The following is a 24,933-nucleotide window of genomic DNA, read 5'->3' on the forward strand; positions in this document are numbered from 1 at the left end:
GGGCTTCCCTGGTGGCGCAGTGGTTGAGAGTCCGCCTGCCGATTCAGGGGACACGGGTTTGTGCCCCGGTCCGGGAGGATCCCACATGTCGCGGAGCGGCTCGGCCCGTGAGCCATGGCCGCTGGGCCTGCGCGTCTGGAGCCTGTGCTCCGCAACGGGAGGGGCCACAACAGTAAGAGGCCCGCGTACCGCAAAAAAAAAAAAAAAAAAACCTCTTTTACTTCAAGGCCTTTCCTACTTTATTTTCTTCTATTACTTTTGTGAATATGTGCTTTTAAAAAAAACAGCTTTATTGGAGTGTAAAGTATAAAAATTCACCCATTTTAAGTGTATAATTCATGGTTTTTAGTAAATTTATAGGGTTGTGCACCTATCACCACAATCCAGTTTTAGAACATTTCCAACATCCCTGAAAGATCCTTTGTGCATTTTTACAGTCAATGCCTGTTTCCATTCACAGCCCCAGGCAGCCACTAATCTGCTTTGTATCTCTATGATTTGCCTTTACTAGACATTTTATTTTTTTATTTTATTTTTATCAACAATTAGCTTTTATGAAATCATTTTGTATAAATGGAATCCTATAAAATGTAGTCATTTGTAGCTGGTTGCTTGCTTGCTTTTTATTTTTGGCTGTGTTGGGTCTTCATTGCTGCACGCGGGCTTTCTCTAGTTGTGGCGATCAGGGACTACTCTTCGTTGAGGTGTGTGGGGCTTCTCATTGCAGTGGCTTCTGTTGTTGCGGAGCACAGTCTCTAGGTGCTCAGGCTTCAGTATTTGCAGCACATGGCCTCAGTAGTTACGGCACGCAGGCCCTAGAGTGCACAGGCTTCAGTAGTTGGAGTGCGTGGGCTCAGTAGTTGTGGCCTGCAGGCTCTAGGGTGCAGGGTCAGTAGCTGTGGGGCATGGGCTTCATTGCTTCACAGCATGTGGGATCTTCCCGGACCGGTGATCAAACCTGTGTCCCCTGCATTGGCAGGTGGATTCTTAAACACTGTGCCACCAGGGAAGTCCCTGATTGCTTTCATTTCACATGATTTTTTTAAATTGTGGTACAATACACATAAAATTTTCTACCCTAACCATTTTTTAAACTATTATTTATTTATTTTTTAATGGAAATGTCGTTGATCACAATGTTGTGTTAGTTGCAGGTGTACAGCAAAGTGATTCGGTTATACATAAATATATATGTATCTATTCTTTTTCAGATTCTTTTCCATTATAGGTTATTAAGAGATATTGAATATAGTTCCCAGTATTCTACAGTAGGTCCTTGTTGTATCTTAACCTTTTTTTTTTTTTTTTGGCGGTACGCGGGCCTCTCACTGCTGTGGCCTCTCCCGTCGCGGAACACAGTCTCCGAATGTGCAGGCCCAGTGGCCATGGCTCACGGGCCCAACCGCTCCGAGGCATGTGGGATCCTCCCGGACCGGGGCACGAACCCATGTCCCCTGCATTGGCAGGCGGACTCTCAACCACTGCGCCACCAGGGAAGCCCAACCATTTTTTAAGTGTAGGGTTCAGTAGTGTTAAGTACATTCACATTGTTGAACAACCCGTCTCTAGGACTCTTTTTATCTTGCAAAATTAGAACTCTGTACTCATTAAAAAACTCCCCATTCTCCCCTTCCCCCAGCCCATAGAAGCTACCATTGTACTTTCTGTCTCTGTGAATTCGGCTTTTTTTTTTTTTTTTTTTTTAAAGAAGATGTTGGGGGTAGGAGTTTATTAATTAATTTATTTATTTTTGCTGTGTTGGGTCTTCGTTTCTGTGCGAGGGCTTTCTCTAGTTGTGGCAAGCGGGGGCCACTCTTCATCGCGGTGCGCGAGCCTCTCACTATCGCGGCCTCTCTTGTTGCGGAGCACAGGCTCCAGACGCGCAGGCTCAGCAGTTGTGGCTCACAGGCCTAGTTGCTCCGTGGCATGTGGGATCTTCCCGCCCCGGGGCACAAACCCGCGTCCCCTGCATCGGCAGGCAGACTCTCAACCACTGTGCCACCAGAGAAGCCCCTGTGAATTCGGCTTTTATTAATTTTTTTCTCATTATTTGTTTTCTATTTCACTGATTTCTGCTCTAAACTTTATTTCCTTCCTTGGTTACTTTGTGTTTAGTTTGCTATATTTTCTAGTTTCTTAAAGTGGAATCTTGGGTTATTGGGTTAAGGTCGTTCTTTTGAAATATATGTATTTAAAGCTATAGATTTCTCTCCAAGCAGTACTTTAGCTACATTACAGAAATTTTGACATGTTGTGTTTGTTTACACTCAGTTCAAAATATTTTGTAATTTCCCTGTGGTTCCTCTTTGAACCATGGGTTATTTGGGAAAAAATGTTTCTAAGTATGTATTTGGGGGTTTTTCAAATTTCTCTCCAGCGCTGATTTCTAATTTAATTATATTGTAGTTGAAGAAAATAGTTTGTATGATTACAGTCTTTTAAAATGAGTCCCCTTTTAAAATTTGCCTAGAGCCTGGTCTCTGGAGGATGTTTCATGTTTGTTTGAAAAGAATGTGTATTCTCCTGTGTGGGGTGGAGTGTTCTATAGATGTTTAGTTGGTTGAGGTATTCAAGTTTTCTATATCCTTGCTGATTTTCTGTCTTATTCTATCAACTATTAAGAAGAGAATGTTGAAGTCTCTAACTTTTTATCCTGAGATAGATCCTACTTAGTCATAAGGTATATATTGTTTGGTCTAAACATTTACTAAAATGTTACAGATACTTTTTATGTCTATATCAGTGATACCATTCTGTGGTTTTCTTGTAACATCTTTATCTGATTTGGGTATCAGTAATGTTGGCCTTCATAAAGTGAGTTGGGAAGTATTCCCTCTTCTGCAGTTTTCTGGAAGAGTTGGCATAGAATTATTATGATTTTTTTCTTTAAATGCTCGGTAGAATTGATTAGTGAATACTGTCTGAGCCTGGAGTTTTTCTTTGTGGGAAGGTTTTTAAATTGTAAATTCAGTTTCTTTAATAGGTCTGTTCAGGTCTATCTATTTCTTCTTCAGTGAGCTTTGGTAGCGTGTATTTCAAGAATTAATATATTGGTATAAAGGTATTAACAATACTTATTATCCTTTTGATATTTGTATATTAGTACAAATTAATAAGTATTAGTATAGTGATGTCACCTCTCTCATTCCTTCCTGATATCAATAATTCATATCTTTCTTTTTTTCCTCATTAGTCTGGCTAATTGATCTCCTCAAAGAACCAACCTTTGGTTTGCTTTTCTTTACTGTTTTCCTATCTTCAGTTTCACTTATTTCTACTCATATTTTTAGTATTTCTTTTTTGTGAGTTACTTTGGATTTCATTTGGTTTTCTTAGTGTTTTAAGGTGGAAGCTTAATTTGGGAAATCCACAAATATTTGGAAATTAAACAGTGCATTTCTAAATAACCCGAGGGTCAAAGGAGAATCCCAAGAGAAATTGCAAAATATTTTGAACTGAGTATAAACAAAAACACAACATATAATTTGAGACATTTCTGTTTTTCTTAACATAGGCCTTTACTACTATAAAATTCCCTTTACATACTACTTTAGGTGCGTCCCACAAATTTTGAAATGTTGTATTTTTATTCTCTTTTGATTTCTTCTTTTACCATGGGTGATTTAGAATAGAAGTGTTATTTGATTTCTAAACATTTGGGGGAATTTTTCAGGTATTTTTCTGTTACTGATTTCTATTTTCATTCCATTGTGATTGGAGAATACTCTTTGCATAATTCAAATCCCTTTCTATTTATTGAGACTTGTTTTGTGGTCTTGAATATGGTCTATCTTGGTGAATGTTCTGTGTGTACTTAAAAGGAATGTGTATCTGCTGTTGTTGGGCAGAATGTTCTGTAAATATCAGTTAGGTCAAATTGGTAGTGTTGCTCAAATCTGCTCTATGCTTATTGATTTTTTTGTCTTCCTGCTGTATCAGTTATTGAGAGGGGGTGTTGACATTTCTGACTATAACTATGGATTTGTCTATTTCTCCTATTCTTTTCCATTATGGTTTATCGCAGGATATTGAATACAGTTCCCTGTGGTATACATTATGCTATACATTATGCTGTATGCTAAACTTGTTGTTTATCCATTCTTAACATAATAGTTTGCATCTACCAACCCTAAACTCCCAATCCATCCCTCTCCCTCCCCCTCCCCACCTTGGCAACCACAAGTCTATTCTCTATGTCTGTGAGTCTGTTTCTGTTTTGTACATAGGTTCATTTGTGCCATATTTTAGATTGCACATATAAGTGATATCATATGGTATTTGTCTTTCTCTTTCTGACTTACTTCAAAAAAATAAAAATAAAACCAGTCAAAGCTCTATGTAATATCTTTTTTTTTGTGGTATGCGTGCCTCTCACTGTTGTGGCCTCTCCTGTTGCGGAACACAGGCTCCGGACGCGCAGGCTCAGCGGCCATGGCTCACGGGCCCAGCCGCTCCGCGGCATGTGGGATCTTCGCAGACCGGGGCACGAACCGGTGTCCCCTGCATCGGCAGGCAGACTCTCAACCACTGCGCCACCAGGGAAGCCCTTGACTGGTTTTAATAACATTCTTTTCTAGTTACACCTTGAACACTGAGGGATATAATGTTCCAGTCACTTCTTAGAAAAAATAATAGGGCTATTCAGTTCTGTGGTTATTATTCTACATATGTCACAATGTCTTATTAATAGTTAGCTTGATGTGGCCAAATGGTATGAGAAGGTTTGGTAGCTGCCACCTTATTTCTGCCAATACCCAAAAAAGCACTTCTTTCTGTACATTGATTCTGTATATTCATTAGCATTCAGATATAGTGGTGAAGAAAGCAGGGGCTAGGGAGGCAATATATTTGTCTTTTCAGTAAAGATTTTTGTCACAAAAAAGGGGAGAAAAGAAATAGAAAAATAGGACATTTTCAAACTTGCTCAGGTAGAATATTTGTTTTAGCAAATAGTGTGCTTCTGTCTAGGTTTTGGCTCACAGACTGACTTTGCAGTATGCAAACAGGCACTTTTTAAGGAACATTTGCCAGTTACATGTATTGAGAGACTTTTAACCTCTTTCTCTAATAAGAATGATGAGGATGATCTTGATGATTAGATGCATTTCACAACAATGATTCTGTAGCAAAAAGTAGTATTACATGTCTGAAGAAAAAGAGAAGGGTAATTATAGTGACCTCCTTGCAGGGACAGAGAAAATTACGATTTTTAAGTCTTTCATTTTTCTTTTAAAGAACAGTTATTTTAGGGACTTCCCTGGCAGCCCAGTCGTTAAGACTCTGCACTCCCAATGCAGGGGGCACGGGTCCCATCCCTGGTTGGGAACTAAGATCCCATACGCTGCATAGCACGGCCAAAAAAAAGAAGAACAGTTATTTTATTAGATATCGCACACCTGTTCTGGCAATGCTACATCTGTGCCCTTCTGAAGATGGAAAGATTTTCCTCAACAAAACATATTTGAACTGGCTGACATGTAGCTATTTTTAGTTTTATTTATTTCAGTGTGAATATTTTATGTTTTGCTGGAGAAATATTAATATGGTTGATTATGGGATATTGCCTGCTTGGGGTGTTATGTGCTATATGGTATGTTGCCTTTTCAAAATCTGGCCAATTCTGAATTACGAAGCATTTCTGACCCCCAAGGGTGTTAAATAAGGAATCATGAAACTATATTTTGTAGTTTTTATGGAATCCCACAGCCCTTCCTTCAGTGATTCTGGATCGGGGCCCATAATCTATTGTCCTAACCAGTACTATAGGTGGCTTTTTTAGCATGGGAGGTTTGGAAAATAGAGCCTTTAGCTGAATTCCTGACTGCTGATCCACAGGTTGACCATAATCTCTTCTTAGAAGCTAGTTTTCCTACTTTTAGCCTCTCCCACTTTACTTCCTCAAATCTGTTTTTGGAATAAAAAAAACTATTTTTTGTCTTTTAAAAACCTACCGTCTTGAGGTGGAGTCAAGATGGCGGTGTGGGAAGACGTGGAGTTAGTATCTCCCTATAACTAGGGTGCCTGCCAGCTGCTGGTGGGGGACTCTGTCGCCCAAGGAGACGGAAGGAACCCCAAAGTGAACCGGTAGGATGTAGGGGGACTGAGGGGGGAGGAGAAGTGGAGGCCAGACAGAATCAACACCCCTGAGGCTGGAGAGATCAGGAGAGGCAGGTGGAAGGGGCCCCCGGAAAGAACAGGAGAGGAGTGGAGGGTGGTTGCCCTGCCCACTCAGGCACAGGGAGCCTGCTAAGCTCCCAGGCGGGTCCCCTGCTTTCCAGAGCCCCCTCCAGGCCACGTGGGTCCTTGAGGGAATAGGAAGGAGGCCTGGGGGATCAGGAGAGGCAAGTGGGAGGGGCCCTCCGGGAGGAGCAAGATAGGAGCGGAGGGCGATTGCCCTACCCAATCAAGACCAGGGAGCCTGCTGGGCTCCCAGGTGAGGTCCCCTGCCCTCTGAGACCAGAGGTGGGGGCACGCCTGGACCCCTTCTGTTCCTTGAGCCTGAGCCCCACCCCCCACAGCCCCCAGGGCCTTTTCCAGCCCTGTGGGTCCTGAGCATTGGCCGACCCACCGCCCAAACCTCGCCCCTGCTTAGGCCCTGCCTTCCAGAGCCAAGGCCTCACCCTGCCTTTTTCTTTTTCCCCTCCTCTTTTTTACTATTGTGGCATTGATGTACCTTCTGGTTGTTGATTCATCTATACTTTTATTTTTATATTCTTCCTAACGTATCTATTAGTTTCCTAGTCTAATTTTATTTTTTACTTTGTTATTTTTCCGTTTTTTTTTTTTGTTGTTCGTTTGTTTGTTTTCTATGCCTCAGGCGGCTTGCGGGATCTTGGTTCATGATCCCAGGGTCCGGCTAAAGCTCCTGCAGTGGGACTCTTGAGTCTGAACCACTGGACTAACAAGAGAACCTCAGACTCCAGGGAATATTCATCAGAGTGAGGTCTCATGGAGTTCCTCATCTCAGCACCAAGACCCAGCTCTACCCAATAGCCTACAAACCCCAGTGTTGGAAACCTCAGGCCAAACAACCAGTAAGACAGGAACACAAATAAAAAAAAAAAAAAAAAAAAGAGAGAGACGGAAAAAAATACATCACAGATGAAGGAGCAAGGTAAAAACCTACAAGACCAAATAAATGAAGAGGAAATAAGCAATCCACCTGAAAAAAAATTCAGAGTAATGATAGTAAAGATGATCCAGAATCTTGGAAATAGAATGGAGTCATGGACTGAGAAAATACAAGAAATGTTTAACAAAGATTTAGACGAACTAAAGGACAAACAAACAGAGATGAACAACACAATAACTGAAATGAAGAATACACTAGAAGGAATCAATAACAATAACTGAGGCAGAAGAACGAATAAGTGAACTGGAAGACAAAGTGGTGGAAATAACTGCAGAGGAGCAGAATAAAGAAAAAAGAATGAAAAGAATTGAAGACAATCTCAGAGACCTTTGGGACAACACTAAACGCACCAACATTCGAATTATAGGGGTCCCAGAAGAAGAAGAGAAAAAGAAAGGGTCTGAGAAAATATTTGAAGAGATTATCGTTGAAAACTTCCCTAACGTGGGAAAGGAAATAGTCACCCAAGTCCAGGAAGCACAGAGAGTCCCATAGAGTATAAACCCTAGGAAAAACACACCAAGACACATATTAATCAAACTAACAAAAATTAAATTCAAAGAAAAAATATTAAAAGCAGCAAGGGAAAAGCAACGAATAACGTATAAGGGAAACCCCATAAGGTTAACAGCTGATTTTTCAGCAGAAACTCTGCAGGCCAGAAGGGAGTGGCAGGAGAGGGTAGACAGCAGAAGCAAGAACTACATTCCTGCAGCCTGTGGAACAAAAACCACATTCACAAAAAGATAGACAAGATGAAACGGCAGAGGGCTATGTATCAGATGAAGGAACAAGATAAAACCCCAGAAAAACAACTAAATGAAGTGGAGATAGGCAACCTTCCAGAAAAACAATTCAGAATAACGATACTGAAGATGATCCAGGACCTCGGAAAAAGAATGGAGGCAAAAATCGAGAAGATGCAAGAAATATATAACAAAGACCTAAAAGAATTAAAGAACAAACAAACAGAGACGAAAATACGATAACAAATGAAAAATACATTAGAAGGAATCAATAGCAGAATAACTGAGGCAGAAGAACGGATAAGTGACCTGGAGGACAGAATGGTGGAATTCACTGGTGCAGAACAGAACGAAGAAAAAAGACTGAAAAGAAATGAAGACAGCCTAAGAGACTTCTGGGACAACATTAAATGCAACAACATTCGCATTATAGGGGTCCCAGAAGGAGAAGAGAGAGAGAAAGGACCTGTGAAAATATTTGAAGAGATTATAGTGGGAAACTTCCCTAACATGGGAAAGGAAATAGCCACCCAAGTCCAGGAAGCGCAGAGAGTCCCAGGCAGGATAAACCCAAGGAGAAACATGCCAAGACACATAGTAATCAAGTTGGCAAAAATTAAAGACAAAGAAAACTTACTGAAAGCAGCAAGGGAAAAATGACAAATAACACACAAGGGATCTCCCATAAGGTTAACAGCTGATTTCTCAGCAGAAACTCTACAAGCCAGAAGGGAGTGGCATGACATATTTAAAGTGATGAAAGGGAAGAACCTACAACCAAGATTACTCTACCTGGCAAGGATCTCATTCAGATTATATGGAGAAAGCAAAAGCTTTACAGACAAACAAAAGCTAAGAGAATTCAGCACCACCAGACCAGCTCTACAACAAATGCTAAAGGAACTTCTCTAAGTAAGAAACACAAGAGAAGAAAAGGACCTACAAAAACAAACCCAAAACAATTAAGAAAATGGTAACAGGAACATACATATCGATAATTACCTCAAGTGTGAATGGATTAAATGCTCCAACCAAAAGACAGGCTCGTTGAGTGGATACAAAAACAAGACCCACATATATACTGTCTACAAGAGACCCACTTCAGACCTAGGGACACATACAGACTGAAAGTGAGGGGATGGAAAAAGATATTCCGTGCAAATGGAAATCAAAAGAAAGCTGGAGTAACAATATCCATATCAGATAAAACAGACTTTAAAATAAAGAATGTTACAAGAGACAAGGAAGGATACTACATAATGATCAAGGGATCAATCCAAGAAGAAGATGTAACAGTTATAAATATATATGCACCCAACATAGGAGCACCTCAATACCTAAGGCAACTGCTAGCAGCTATAAAAGAGGAAATTGACAGTGACACAGTAATAGTGGGGGACTTTAGCACCTCACTTACACCAATGGACAGATCATCCAAACAGAAAATTAATAAGGAAACACAAGCTTTAAATGACATAATAGACCAGATAGATTTAGTTGATATTTATAGGACATTCCATCCAAAAACAGCAGATTACACTTTCTTCTCAAGTGCACATGGAACATTCTCCAGGATAGATCACATCTTGGGTCACAAATCAAGCCTCAGTAAATTTAAGAAAATTGAAATTATATCAAGCGTTTTTTCTGGCCACAACGCTATGAGATTAGAAATCAATTACAGGGGGAAAAAACGTAAAAAACACAAACACATGGAGGCTAAACAATACGTTACTAAATAACCAAGAGATCACTGACAAAGAGGAAATTTAAAAATACTTAGAGACAAATGACAATGAAAACACGACAATCCAAAGCCTATGCGATGCAGCAAAAGCAGTTCTAAGAGGAAAGTTTATAGCAATACAATCCTACCTCAAGAAACAACAAACATCTCAAATAAACAATCTAACCTTATACCTAAAGGAAGTGGAGAAAGAAGAACAAACAAAACCCAAAGTTAGTAGAAGGAAAGAAGTAAAGATCAGAGCAGAAATAAATGAAATAGAAACAAAGAAAACAATAGCAAAGATCAATAAAACTAAAAGCTGATTCTTTGAGAAGATAAACATAATTGACAAACCATTAGCCAGACTCATCAAGAAAAAGAGGGAGAGGACTCAAATCAATAAAATTAGAAATTAAAAAGGAGACGTTACAAGAGACACCACAGCAATACAAAACATCCTAAGGGACTACTACAAGCAACTCTATGCCAAAAAAATGGACAACCTGGAAGAAATGGACAAATTCTTAGAAAGGTGTAACCTTCCAAGACTGAACCAGGAAGAAATAGAAAATATGAACAGACCAATCACAAGTAATGAAATTGAAATTGTGATTAAAAGTCTTCCAGCAAATAAAAGTCCAGGACCAGATGGCTTCACAGGTGAATTCTATCAAACATTTAGAGAAGAGCTAACACCCATCCTTCTTATACTCTTCCAAAAAATTGCAGAGGAAGGAACACTCCCAAACTCATTCTGTGAGGCCACCATCACCCTGATACCAAAACCAAAGATACTACAGAAACAGAAAATTACAGACCAATATCACTGATGAATATAGATGCAAAAATCCTCAACACAATACCAGCAAACAGAATCCAGCAACACATTAAAAGGATCATACACCATGATCAAATGGGATTTATCCCAGGGATGCAAGGATTCTTCAGTATATGCAAATCAATCAATGTGATACACCACATTAACGAACTGAAGGATAAAAACCATATGATCATCTCTATAGATGCAGAAAAAGCTTTTGACAAAATTCAACACCCATTTATGATAAAAAGGCTCCAGAAAGTGGGCAAAGAGGGAACCTACCTCAACATAATAAAAGCCATATATGACAAACCCACAGCAAGCATCATACTCAATGGTGAAAAACTGAAAACATTTCCACTGAGATCAGGAACAATTCAAGGATGTCCACTCTCACCACTCTTATTCAACATAGTTTTGTAAGTCTTAGCCACAGCAATCAGAGAAGAAAAAGAAAGAAAAGGAATACAAACTGGAAAGAAGTAAAACTGTCTCTGTTTGCTGATGACATGATACTATACATAGAAAATCCTAAAGATGCCACCAGAAAACTCCTAGAGCTTATCTATGAATTTGGTAAGGTTACAGGATACAAAATTCATGCACAGAAATCTCTGGCATTCTTATACACGAACAACGAAAAATCAGAGAAATTAAGGACACACTCCCATTTACCATTGCAAGAAAAAGAATAAAATACCTAGGGAATAAACCTGCCTAAGGAGGCGAAAGACTTGTACTCAGAAAACTATAAGACACTGATGAAAGAAATCGAAGATGACATAAACAGATGGAGAAATAGACCATGTTCTTGGATTGGAAGAATCAGTATTGTGAGAATGACTATACTATCCAAGGCAAGCTACAGATTTAGTGCAGTCCCTATCAAACTACCAATGGAATTCTTCACAGAATTAGAACAAAAAATTTTACAATTCATATGGAAACACAAAAGACCCCGAATAGCCAAAGCATTCTTGAGAAAGAAAAATGCAGTTGGAGGAATCAGGCTCCCCAACTTCAAACTATACCACAAAGCTACAGTAATCAAGGCAGTATGGTACTGGCACAAAAACAATATAGGTCGGTGGTACAAGATAGAATGCCCAGGGCTTCCCTGGTGGCACAGTGGTTGAGAATCTGCCTGCCGATGCAGGGGACACAAGTTCGAGCCCTGGTCTGGGAAGATCCCACATGCTGCGGAGCAACTAGGCCCGTGAGCCACCATTACTGAGCCTGCGCGTCTGGAGCCCGTGCTCCACAACAGGAGAGTCTGCGACAGTGAGAGGCCTGCGCACCGTGATGAAGAGCGGCCCCCGCTCGCCGCAACTAGAGAAAGCCCTCGCACAGAAACGAAGACCCAGCACAGCCAAAAATAAATAAATAAATAAATTTAAAGATCTTTAAAAAAAAAAAAAAAAAAAAAGATAGAATGCCCAGATAAACCTGTGCACATATGGGCACCTAATTTACGACAAAAGAGGCAAAAACATACAGTGGAGAAAAGATAGCCTCTTCAATAAGTGGTGCTGGGAAAACTGGACAGCTGCATTTAAAAGAATGAAATTAGAACACTCCCTAACACCATACACAAAAATAAACTCCAAATGGATTAAGGACTTAAATGTAAGACCAGGTACTATAAAACTCTTAGAGGAAAACATAGGAAAAACACTCTTTGACATAAACCACAGCAAGATCTTTTTTGACCCACCTCCTAGAGTAACGGAAATAAAAACAAAAATAAACAAATGGGACTTAATTAAACTTATAAGCTTTTGCACAGCAAAGGAAACCATAAACAAGACAAAAAAGACAACCCTCAGAATGGGAGAAAATACTTGCAAATGAAACAACAGATAAAGGATTAATCTCCAAAATACACAAACAGCTCATGGAACACAATATCGAAAAAACAATCCAGTTAAAGAATGGGCGGAAGACCTCAATAGACAGTTCACCAAGGAGGACATACAGATGACCAAGAGGCACATGAAAAGATGCTCAACATCACTAATTATTAGAGAAATGCAAATCAAAACTACAATGAGGTATCACCTCACGCTGGTCAGAATGGCCATTATCAAAAAATCTAGAAACAGTAAATGATGGAAAGGGTATGGTGAAAAGGGAACCCTCTTGCACTGTTGGTGGGGATGTAAATTGATACAACCACTATGAAAAACAGTATGGAGTTTCCTTAAAAAACTAAAGTAGAACTACCATATGACCCAGCAATCCCACTATTGGGCATATACCCTGAGAAAACCATAATTCAGAAAAAGATATGTACCACAATGTTCATCGCAGCTCTATTTACAATAGCCAGGACATGGAAGCAACATAAATTTCCATTGACAGGTGAATGGATAAAGATGTTGCACATATATGCAATGGAATATTACTCAGCCATAAAAAGTTATTGAGTCATTTGTAGTGAGGTGGATGGACCTAGAGTCTGTCATACAGAGTGAAGTAACTCAGAAAGAGAAAAAGAAATACCATATGCTAACAATTATATATGGAATTTTTAAAAAAAGGTACTGATGAACCTAGTTGCAGGGCAGGAATAAAGAGGTAGACATAGAAAATGGACTGGAGGACATGGGGTGGGAGGGCGAAGCTGGCGCGAAGTGAGAGTAGCATTGACATATATACACTACGGAATGTAAAATAGTTGGCTGGTGGGAAGCAGCAGCATAGCATAGGGAAATCGGCTTGGTGCTTTGCAATGACCTAGAGGGGTGGGATAGGGAGGATGAGAGGGAGGCTCAAGAGGGAGGGGATATGGAGACGTGTATGCATATGGCTGATCTGCTTTGTTGCGCAACAGAAACTAACAGTATTGTGAAGCAGTTATACTCCAATAAAGATCTATTAAAAAACAAAAAAGCTACCGTCTTGAGATGGAATTTAGGAGACCTAAGTTTTAGTTGCTACTCTGCCTGCCAAGAGCTGTGCAGCCATGAGTGCATCACTTAGCTTCTCTGTGCCTCAGTTTTCTCACCATAAATGGGAGTGTCAAACTAGGTTTCAAAGCACACCTGTATAGTCATATTACTATATTACTCAAAGAACAGTAGGTATTTCTAAGTGTCCGTAAGAAAACGTCCGGGGCTTCCCTGGTGGCGCAGTGGTTGAGAATCCGCCTGCCAATGCAGGGGACACGGGTTCGTGCCCCGCTCCAGGAAGATCCCACATGCCGCGGAGCGGCTGGGTCCGTGAGCCATGGCCGCTGAGCCTGCGCGTCCGGAGCCTGTGCCCCACAACGGGAAAGGCCACAACAATGAGAGGCCCAAGTACCGCAAAAAAAAAAAAAAAAAAAAAGACGTCCATATTTTCTTTCTTCCTTTGTGCATGATGTTATGTTGATAGAATATGTCATACTTCATTGGAAGTATGTTCTGGCCATTAACGTGGACTTAAGAAAAAAAACCTAAACAACTTATTTTTGAATAGGTGATACTTGCATTTAGTAAGAACTTAAAAAACATGCACATATATATTGGAAAGAATTTTCCTTCCACCTTGAGTTTCAGTTCCTCTTTCCAAAGGCAGCCATTGTCCCCAGTTTCTTGTGTGTGCATCCAGAGATTAACTATACGATTATAATAATATGCAACCTGAAACCTTTTTTTTGAGTATGCAGGAAAAACGGGTTAATTGCAGGGGGGAAAGTAGAAAATGGTATGAGAGCTAAAATCCTCATCATAATAAATAGTTTATAGATGATGTTCCAAATTTATGAAAAGAGAAGCAATTAATTTTTAGAAGCATGAGGGTAAAATAGGTAAAAGAATGAAAATGATTGCTGGGGGTGGCCTGCCATGGCCAGGATATGCAGGGTTTTTTAAAAAAATTATATATCTCTTGACTCTGTGTATGTAATCTTTTGATAAAAATAAAAATTAATTTAAAAAGGAGAAAAGAAGAAAATGTGGATAAACAAATGAAACAAAATTGCCTGGTATTGTAACCCCAGGTGTAACCAGTTTACTTTCTTTCAGTTTTGTCTATACTTTAAAAAATAAGAAAAATTGAAAGGTATCACCCCCGCCCCCAAGAGAAAAAAAAAGGTAAATACGTGAGGTGATGAATGTGTAAATTAACTTGGGGGAATTCTTTCACAAGGTATATCAAATCATCACATTGTACTCTTTGAATATCTTAACAATTTTATTTGTCAGTTATACCTCAATAAAGCTAAAAAAAAAGAAAGCTTGAAAGAATAGTACAGCAAACACCTGTAACCTATCACAGGTTTAACAGTTTTTAACATTTTTCCATATTTGCTTTGTATGTACTTATGTGTATGTGTGTGTGTGTATATATATATATAATTTTTTCTGAATCCTTTGAAACAAATTGCAGATATGACAGTTCACCCCTAACTACTACTACTAGCTAATTACTGCTAAGCATGCATCTCTTACGAGTGACAGTGTCCTACATACCACAGTACCATTATCATATGTAAGAAAATTAACACTAATTTCCTAGTATTATTTAAGTCATAATTTGAGTTTCCCCAATTGACCCCAAAATGTCTTTTATAGTTAGGGTTTTTTCTTATATGCATTTTGTTCTTTTGAACCAAGATCTAACCAGAGTTTATGCATTACATTTGGTTATTACGTCTCTTTAGTCCAGTCCCCCACCTTTATTTTCATGACATTGAATTTTTGAAGACTGTAACAGTTGTCTTGTAGAATGCGCATATGCTCATATGTGTGTGTGTGTGTGTGTGTGTGTGTATAAATTTTTTTTTTTTTTTGCCGCACCACACGGCATGTGGGATCTTAGTCCCCGACCAGGGATCAAACCCATGACCTGTGCCCCCTGAAGTGGAAGTGTGGAGTCTTAATCACTGGACTGCCAGGGAAGTCCCAGCACATATATTTTTTAAAATAACAAAAGTGAACTTACATTGGACATAGTTTTGAAACTTCTATTTTTTCACTTTAAAGTATTTTATGGCTGTCTTTTTAAGTTCACATTTTCGGTTGTACATTCAAGGATCTTCATAACCTGAGCTTGATATGCTTTTTCAGATTTCTGTCACTGCTGTCCAGCACCATCTTTTCCTCTCCTGAACTATCTGCCATGGTATCCAGTCATCCTCTCTACTTTTATTCATTATCCAGCATTAGTCCAACACAATTAGCTCATATGTTTCCCTCACTTGAAATACCTTTCTAGTATTATATTTGCTTATTTAAGTCATAGAGTTTTATAATTTGTTGAGCAGTGTAAATTTTGTAGGACATAAGGCTGACCTTCAAAGTCCTAACTATGTGACTGACAAGCTGTATGACTTTGATAAGTCATTTCCTTTCTGAGACTAAGTTTCCTCAGCTGTAAAATGAGGGGTCAAGTTAAACGTCATTGAATAGCCCATAATTATCAAGGGATAAGTATTGTAGAAAAGTAAGTATTAGAGTTTAGAAGCAGAGGTGTGTTGCTCTTGGCTGGTATCTGTCATGTATGTGATTGAATTTAAGCGGAATGGTCGTGAAGCCCAAATGAAATAATTTATGTGAAAAGTTCTGGAAATAACGTTATATAAATGTAATGTGTTTTAGCAAACAAAACAGCAGGGTTCTTTGGGTGAGTGGGTGGGGATGTTCTGGGATGCTGATGGTGTAATTATTACAGTATTTTAAAGAGTTTCTTAGAACTTCAGGTGCCCTAATAGTACTACCTAAAACTTTAAAGTTGATACTACTCAGTGCTTTCCTAGGTGAGGATAATTATGGATCTGATCTCTTCTCTTGTTCTTACAGCTCTATTATCAAGTCCTAAATTTTGGAATGATTGTCTCCTCGGCACTAATGATCTGGAAGGGGTTAATGGTCATAACTGGAAGTGAAAGTCCAATTGTAGTGGTGCTCAGGTAACAGTTTTTCTTTTCAAGGCATGGACTTGCATGGCATTACTTGGGAGAAAAATTGAAATGTTTAATAACTGATATATCATTCCTTTAGACACTACTCTTTTCCAGAAGAGGGCCTGGAAGAAAATTTGTTAGTCTTTCTCAGTTGTGAGAAATTCTAAACCTTGTTAGGCACTTTCCATTCAGATCCCAAAGGGCTCATGACTTTTCTATGAAATGTTTATGTGAGCTTTATTTTTGGCACATCTGTTAAGAAAGTGTTTCAGTATACTTTATTTTCCTGAAATCCTTCTATCTTCTTACATTCTTTACTTTGGTATATCAGGGCTGATACTTAGTTGTTAATTTACAAGATTATATATCATCTTTACAAATTAAGAATTTTTCTGCAGCATGTTTTCAGTGTCAGTATAGAAGCATCACTAATTATTTCCATGTTTCCTGCTGACCTTTAAATATCACTTCTAAATAGACTTCAGGAATTCTGAGTATATTAATGCCATCTCTTAAAGTGACAAATAGTACTGACTTTTTTTTCTCCACTGTCTTCCTTCCCTATCCTTGTACTCGTACTCTTAGGGATTTAAAAACCTAATTTAGCAACTCATTTTTGGAGAATTACCACTTGGTTATTTAATTGAGTCATTGTAGTTCTGTCTTATTTGGGGCTTAATTATGTAAGCTATCTCGTGTCTTTTCTGGAGATAATGGAGTATAAATATAAAATAAATTGAATCATTAACATTACCTAAAGTCTAGATAATAGTACATTATTCTTAACGAGATGAATCTGACTCTTTCATTGTCATACTAGGATATACTTCCAGCAACAAGTGGTTGGAAGCACTGGGTCTCCAGTATCTTATTCCTCCCTTACTCATACCCATACCCTCTGTCTGAATTTATTAGTAACCAAATGCAACTGTGATTTTAGAGATCCAATGAAATGTCTGGAGTTTATTACCTGGGAAAGCATTTAATGTACTATTCTAGGGGTATAGAGACTTGGGTCTCTACCTTTTTCATTGTCTAACTACAGCCTTGGGCAAGTCATTTATAGACTGAACCATAGTTTCCTCATCTATAAAATGAAGGCTAGACCTAGATGATGTCAGAAGACTTTTCCAGTTTTAAAATTATGTGGCCCTAAGTTCCCAGTCTTGAACTCAGTGGAGAGCTTCAATTTGTAAAGTGTTCAAACACTAACAGAAGGAGAAGCCACACTAATTGGCACTGGGGAAAAGCTGTAGAGAGAAGGCCCAGGGAGGCTTCTTTTGGAGATTCTTCTGGAATTATTTCAGATTGAGTTCTGTTCAGTGGAGATGTTTAAGTACAGTCTAATGACCTTTAAACTGGGAATGATGGAGTGAAGAGGGGATTAGACTAAGCACCTATGGAACATTTTGGTGGTCCTGAAAATATCAGTTGGGGCTTTTAAAAGGAGTGTTTGGATAAGTTATTTGGTAGCTAGGTTATTTGTATACTAAATTTTTCTGATTGTCAGTGTGGAATAAAGAAAAAAAATGAAAAGAGACCAGGTCATATTAGAAGAGAATCTGGTCAAGACTGGCAGGAGTAGTCATTAGAGAAAGGTAATTATGTGATTTCATAAAACTTCAAGGAATATAATTTTTACCTGGAACCAAATGTGCCTCAGAGGACTCAGGCCATCTGAGAATCCACTTTTAGGACTTTCGTGAAACCACTGGGGATAAAGACAAAAATACTTCCTTATTATTTATTTTATTAACTGAAGTTTCACGGAACATTGAAAACTGATTTTTTTCCCCCTTTGTGAAGCTGAAGTCAATTTAATTTATTTTTATTTTTATTTTTATTTATTTATGGCCAAGCCGCACAGCTTGCGGGATCTTAGTTCCCCCACCAGGGATCGAACCCGGGCCCCCTGCAGTTGAAGTTCAGAGTCCTAATTGGTGGACCACCAGGGAATTCCCCAGTTTAATTTATATATAAATTATTTATATATAACTTCTTATAAAATTGATCGTGATTGATGTATTAAATTTAAAAGTATAGTTTAATCAAATAACAGAAGTTTATCAGTAATTTATTTAATTTTTAAAAAGTTTCCCCTGGTTATTTCTTTAATGATCCTCTTACCACATGCTTTTAACTGTTTTTAATTGCCATCTGTATCTGAATTTTTAAATCTTTTTTTTTTCCTAATCCAACTTTATTCCCTGAATCTACACTCTTGTTTTCATCCTACACTAACATCTCTATCGGATGTTGACCAGGCACTTGAAACTCCACCTAATAAAAGTAAAATTCATCTCCTTTTCCCAAAAACCTGTTCTTCTTCCTCCTATTTCTGTGACTATCACGGCCATCTGCTCAGTTGCCAATGTTAAAAACCTAGGAGTCATTCTTTTTTTTTTTTTTTTTTTTTTTTTCCTTTTTGCGGTATGCGGGCCTCTCACTGTTGTGGCCTCCCCCGTTGCGGAGCACAGGCTCCGGACGCGCAGGCCCAGCGGCCATGGCTCACGGGCCCAGCCGCTCCGCGGCATATGGGATCCTCCCAGACCGGGGCACGAACCCGTATCCCCTGCATCGGCAGGCGGACTCTCAACCACTTGCGCCACCAGGGAGGCCCTAGGAGTCATTCTTGATCCCCCCTTCTGTCATAGCCAATTGGCCATCGAATTTGTTATTATCCCTCTCTCTATTCTACCCTTTTTTAGCTGTCCTCCCTGCTGTTATTCTATTTCAAGCCCTCATTTCCTGCCTGGGCTGTTGTAACAACCTTTAAAAAAAATGCTTTTATAACCAGAAAAAAGTTAATATATTTTCATTATATGAAATGTTGAAATCACAAGAAAAATCTAGATGAAACTAAGTCACCCATAGTTCTGGGATATAATCACTATTAACATTTTAGTCTCTTTTTTCATGTATATTATTTCTTACATAATTGAGGTAATTCTGTATGCATATCCTTTTCTCAATCTTTTCCCCTTATCATTCTCCAGTGTCCATGTTTTTAATAACACTTTTAATAATTACCAAGTATTCACTTGTAAGTAATAGCCTGGACAACTGGTCTCCCAATTTACCTTCTCATCTTTTCCAGTTTACTCATCAATTCAATATTTGAATGTCTTCTATGTACTCTGTAGTTTCTGAAGTGATGTTTCTTAAATGCAAATATGATAATGATACTCCCTGCTAAAATTCTAGAGTATCTCAGAAGCAGTTAAGCACAGTGAGAGTGAACCTCCTTGGTTCAAATCTCACCTTTATCATTTTTTTAATTTACAACTGTAGGCCATTCTAAGCCTCAGTCCCCTTATCTATAAAGTTGGGATAATAATAGTACCTACATCATAGAGTTGTTCTGAAGATTGTTTTTTAAAAAAACTCTTAAAATTGGCACTCTGCATATAATAAGTGCTCGATAAAGATGAGTCATTCACCCGGAACAACTCAGCTTTTTTTTTTTTTTTTTTTTTTTTTTTGCGGTACGCGGGCCTCTCACCGTTGTAGCCTCTTCTGTTGTGGAGCACAGGCTCCAGACGCGCAGGCTCAACGGCCATGGCTCACGGGCCTAGCCGCTCCGCGGCATGTGGGATCCTCCCGGACCAGGGCTCGAACCCGTGTCCCCTGTACCGGCAGGCGGACTCCCAACCACTGCGCCACCAGGGAAGCCCACAACTCAGCTTTTATCTGTTTCATTTATATCATTTTCAAGCAAGGTTTTATTTGAACAAAGGATGTCACTGATTTAAAAAAAGAGCCAAAATAAAAACTTGAAAATTTCATGTCTAGAATACCTTCTGTAATATTTTCACCAAACACATGTTCTATCTTTTGTCTGAACACCTTCTGAGAAAGGGAACTCATTGCCCCAAGAGGAACCTAAACAAAACTTTTAAGAATAAACATGTACTAAAAATCCATATTTCCAGTGGTTCCTGAATTTTGCTTGTATTAGAATCACTTGGGATCTTTACAGAATACTGATGCCTGCTGCTTCTCTCATCCACAGACATTCTGATTTAAGTGGTTTGAGATATGACCTGAGCATGGGGATTTTTAAGTTTCCCAGGTGATTCTTGTGTGCACCAAAGTTTGGGAACCACCACCATATTCCCTTATGTATGTAGAGGGACCAGAGTCTTCAAACAGAAGTGTTTGGACTTTGTCATTTTTGCTGTATTGAATTTTATTCCTTGTCTTCTATTTTTTCTTATTAAATTTATTGTTAATGAAAACTGGAGCTCGAGTTTCTGAAAACAATACTGATGGGCTACTTCTTTATAGAAAGAAAAGTTTCATTAATTAGTGCAAATATCTTAGGACCTTTGAAGAACTTGGTATAAGGTAGAACAGGTGAAAGGTAAGAAGACACTAGAAGTTTGTCATCAGTAATTACCATGGAATTGAATTCTTTGCTTGTTTCTGAAATTCTTAGGCAAAAATCTCTGCTCTTGTTCTTGGTTTTGTTTCTTTTCTTTTTTTTTTTTTTTGCGGTACGCGGGCCTCTCACTGCTGTGGCCTCTCCCGTTGCGGAGCACAGGCTCCGGACGCGCAGGCTCAGCGGCCATGGCTCACGGGCCCAGCCGCTCCGCGGCATGTGGGATCTTCCCGGACCGGGGCACGAACCCGTGTCCCCTGCATCGGCAGGCAGACTCTCAACCACTGCGCCACCAGGGAATCCCGGTTTTGTTTCTTGTTTCTCTTTTTTAAATAGATAAATTGATACCACAAGCATTATTTCTGTCGCTGACTGTTCTTTGACTTGATGAGCTGTTTTTCCTTCTTGTTGGGTTGAAACCATAAGGTCATCTTGGTCTGTATCTTTATAAATGTCAGGAAAAGATGATCCAGTTCTCATCTGAATATCTTTAGCATTTTCAGATGAAGTGAGAATAAGGACAGTGATTATAAAGTTCACTCTTTTATATTCTGTTTGTCACTTGAAATTTTAAAAGGTTAAAGAATTAGTAACATTGCCCTTTTCAAAATTTAAGCTCCTTTCCATAGTAATGGTTGAAATGGAGCTAGTTAATGAAGGCTATTAACTAAAGGAAACCTTTAGTATAACTAGTCTGAGGAAACCATATTTGGAAGACAATACACATTTTATGTTGATATATTTGTTAAGATATTAAGTATATTCCAAAGGTGATACTTCTAATTGTTTGTTGCATATCTAACTTTGAAAGTAAATTTAATCTCAGGCTTTCTTTTGCTATTATATTCTTCTTTCCCTCCCAGTGGCAGCATGGAACCTGCATTTCATAGAGGAGATCTTCTCTTTCTAACAAATCGAGTTGAAGATCCCATACGAGTGGGAGAAATTGTTGTTTTTAGGATAGAAGGAAGAGAGATTCCTATAGTTCACCGAGTCTTGAAGATTCATGAAAAGTATGTGCAAACTATATCTTCTCTATTTTAAAACATTTTTATGTTTTAGTGTTTGCAGCATTTAATTTTGATAGCCTAAAGATTAAGAAAGGGTGGGGAACTCCTAGGTCCTTCTTCCAGTCCATTTTTATGAATGTCTGAAGGCTTGGTGAACATTTGTAAGACTAAATACTTATTTAGTAATTCATTTTTCCCTGAAGGCTTTTCTGGAGGGTTTTCTTGGTTCCCTTCCACTTCCCAACCAGATCAGTAACCCTGTCTGTATATAGCCCCAGAAAAAACATGACACAAAGGTTGATCCCAAATAGAATCTTCTGATATAATGGATGAGGTAGCCCTAATCTTTCAAAAACAAACCTTTAAGGCAATCTCACAGATATTTTAAATAAGAATTAATTTGTCAACTTTTTCAAATTCCAAAGAAAATTTCTGAAATCTAGGTCATTCTTGTAAATATAGACTCTTGCGTTTTAGAATTGAAAAAGATATATGTAAAACCTTGAGAATCCCCTGGTGTGGAAGAGGGACATAACAATGAGCAAAAAATGTCACCTCTCTGGGTCTCAGTTTCCCTGTCTGTAGTAGAAAGATTTTCAGGAAGATGAACTATAAGATCTCTGGGTTCAGTATTTTAAGATAACTTCAAATGGAGTATAATCTGTAAAAATTTTGGATCCCTGTGTTGTACACCTGAAAACTAATATAATATTGTAAATCAACTATACCTCAATAAAAAATAATAAAATAAAGTATGCAGGAACAAAAAAAGATGTCTGGGCTCTAAGCCTATGCTTCCCTGTGCAGCTGCATATTCCTCACCCCCTCCATTCCAAGTCTGTAATATTTCTCGTTAAGGAAAACTTGCAGAAGGAGGGAAAGAAAGAAATGAAAAAGGGAGTGTCCTGGAGGACATACAGAGGGAAGTAAAACAGTGGGAGTGATGTAGGTTCTTGAGTATGAGGAAGCCCTAAACAGATACTACCTCATGCTTACCACCCTCTCAAGTAGTTTACATTCTCCACTTCCAGAAGAGGGAACTGTCAACTGTTGGTTTTTGAAAAATCCCTGTAAACATTCTAGCTTAGAAGAGTTCTTTCTTCACTGATAAAATAAAGATCTTACTGCTCTTTTTTTTCCATACTTCAGTATATTGGAAGATTATAATTTTTATATTGCATTCTATTAGTGACTAGGAAGGAATAACTTAGTTATTTTTAATTTTACTTATATTTATTGTGAAGGTTTATTCAGTACAGGTAGTGTTTTCCACATTCTCAAAGTATATTTGTGTTGTTTGTTCTCAGCACTGCCTGTTGTGAACAAATCAAAACAACTTTCCCCTGAATTTATCAGAAAAAAATCATGCCCTGCTTTGGGTAGAGCAGAAGTTGTCCATTTTTATGTGTGATCCTTTGAAATTGAGTTATTTATTTTAGAATAGGTATATATATATATATATATATATATATATATATGTATGTATGTATGTTTGTTTATTTATTTATATTTATTTTGGGTCTTCGTTGCTACGCACGGGCTTTCTGTAGTTGTAGTGAGTGGGAGCTACTCTTCGTTGCGGTGCACGTGCTTCTCATTGCGGTGGCTTCTCTTGTTGTGGAGCACCAGCTCTAGGCGCATGGGCTTCAGTAGTTGTGGCAGGTGGGCTCAGTAGTTGTGGCTCGTGGGCTCTAGAGCACAGGCTCAGTAGTTGTGCTGCACGGGCTTAGTTGCTCCATGGCCTATGGGATCTTCCCAGACCAGGGCTCAAACCCGTGTCCCCTGCATTGGCAGGTGGATTCTTAACCAGTGTGCCACCAGGGAAGTCCCGAGTTTTTATTTTAAAACAGTTATCTTGTTTCAGGACAGGTTCACTGACAGATATATCAATTACAGATTCCTTAAATTTAACAGAATTGTGAACATTTTAAACTGTATGGTATTTGTAATCTGACGTTATTGGTCATTTACTTTAAACATTTGAGATGCCTTCAATTAGCAGGCCTGTTTAAATAACAGATCCTATTAATCTTCTGAAGTTTCAAAATTCCTTTTTTGGGGTGGGGGAAGACTAAAATACCTGGTTGTAATAATCATTTGATTTAATAGTATTAACATTGTTCTTAAATATGGGACCAAAGGACAACCAAAATGGATTAAGTTTTTGTAGTAAATGTGTCCTGAACGTTTTCAAGCTGGTATTTGCACTGTTACATGTTTCTGTCATCTGAACCTTATTTTAAGAAATGAAATCCTGAGCTTTAAGAATGGAGGTAAAAAAACAGGAAAAAGAATAGAGGTAGGAATTGTTCAGCTAACCTCTCTCTTCTCTCATTCTTCCTTCTCCATCTACCTTTTTTTTAATATAAATTTATTTATTTATTTATTTATTTATTTATTTATTTTTGGCTGTGTTGGGTGTTCGTTTCTGTGCGAAGGCTTTCTCTAGTGGTAGCGAACGGGGGCTACTCTTCATCGCGGTGCGCGGGCCTCTCACTATCGCAGCCTCTCTTGTTGCGGAGCACAAGCTCCAGACGCGCAGGTTCAGTAGTTGTGGCTCACGGGCCTAGTTGCTCTGCGGCATGTGGGATCTCCCCAGACCAGGGCTCAAACCTGTGTCCCCTGCATTGGCAGGCAAATTCTCAACCACTGTGCCACCAGGGAAGCCCTACTCTTTTTTTAAAATAAATTTTATTTATTTAATTTTTTTTTTTTTTGGCACCTGGACAGGGACTTGAACCCTGGGCCCTCAGATTAAAAGTTCCATCTGCTTCTTATGTAACTTTGTAAATATAACATAAAACTCTTTTTTTTCATATATTGAATCTCCATCTTGTGAACATTCTTATTACATTATTATTGTTACACATGATGCTGTGTGAAATTGGAAAATACAAAATTTCCTGTAATCCTAGCATCCAGAGATAAAATGTTAAGTTGGGGGTCATTCTCTTTTTGTCTTATAAACATACGTTTTCCTCCCCATGCAACACTGGGATCTGCTCAATACTACCTTTTTTTTTTTTTTTTAACATCTCTATTGGAGTATAATTGCTTTACAATGTTGTGTTAGTTTTTGCTGTATAACAAAGTAAATCACTTATATGTATACATATATCCCCATATCTCCTCCCTCTTGCACCTCCCTCCCACCCTCCCTATCCCAACCCTATAGGTGGTCACAAAGCACTGAGCTGATCTCCCTGTGCTATGCAGCTGCTTCCCCCT

General features: G+C 38.7%; 1 protein-coding gene across 4 annotated transcripts in view; it reads left to right on the forward strand.

Annotated features, from left to right (window-relative positions):
• The window catches only part of SEC11A (SEC11 homolog A, signal peptidase complex subunit), a 46,211-nt gene that overhangs the window by 10,771 nt on the left and 10,507 nt on the right, over window positions 1-24,933 (forward strand). For 3 of the 4 annotated variants that reach the window (XM_082616845.1, XM_082616846.1, XM_082616844.1), the window contains exons 2-3: window positions 16,211-16,320; window positions 21,559-21,708. In XM_082616845.1, the coding sequence (XP_082472971.1) occupies window positions 16,211-16,320; window positions 21,559-21,708 (260 nt within the window). The remainder of the gene's footprint in view (window positions 1-16,210; window positions 16,321-21,558; window positions 21,709-24,933) is intronic. The other variant, XM_082616847.1, reaches the window with a different exon arrangement.

Source organism: Mesoplodon mirus, assembly GCF_964341445.2.
Source record: "Mesoplodon mirus genome assembly, chromosome: 4".
In the NCBI taxonomy this organism is placed as follows: domain Eukaryota; kingdom Metazoa; phylum Chordata; class Mammalia; order Artiodactyla; family Ziphiidae; genus Mesoplodon; species Mesoplodon mirus.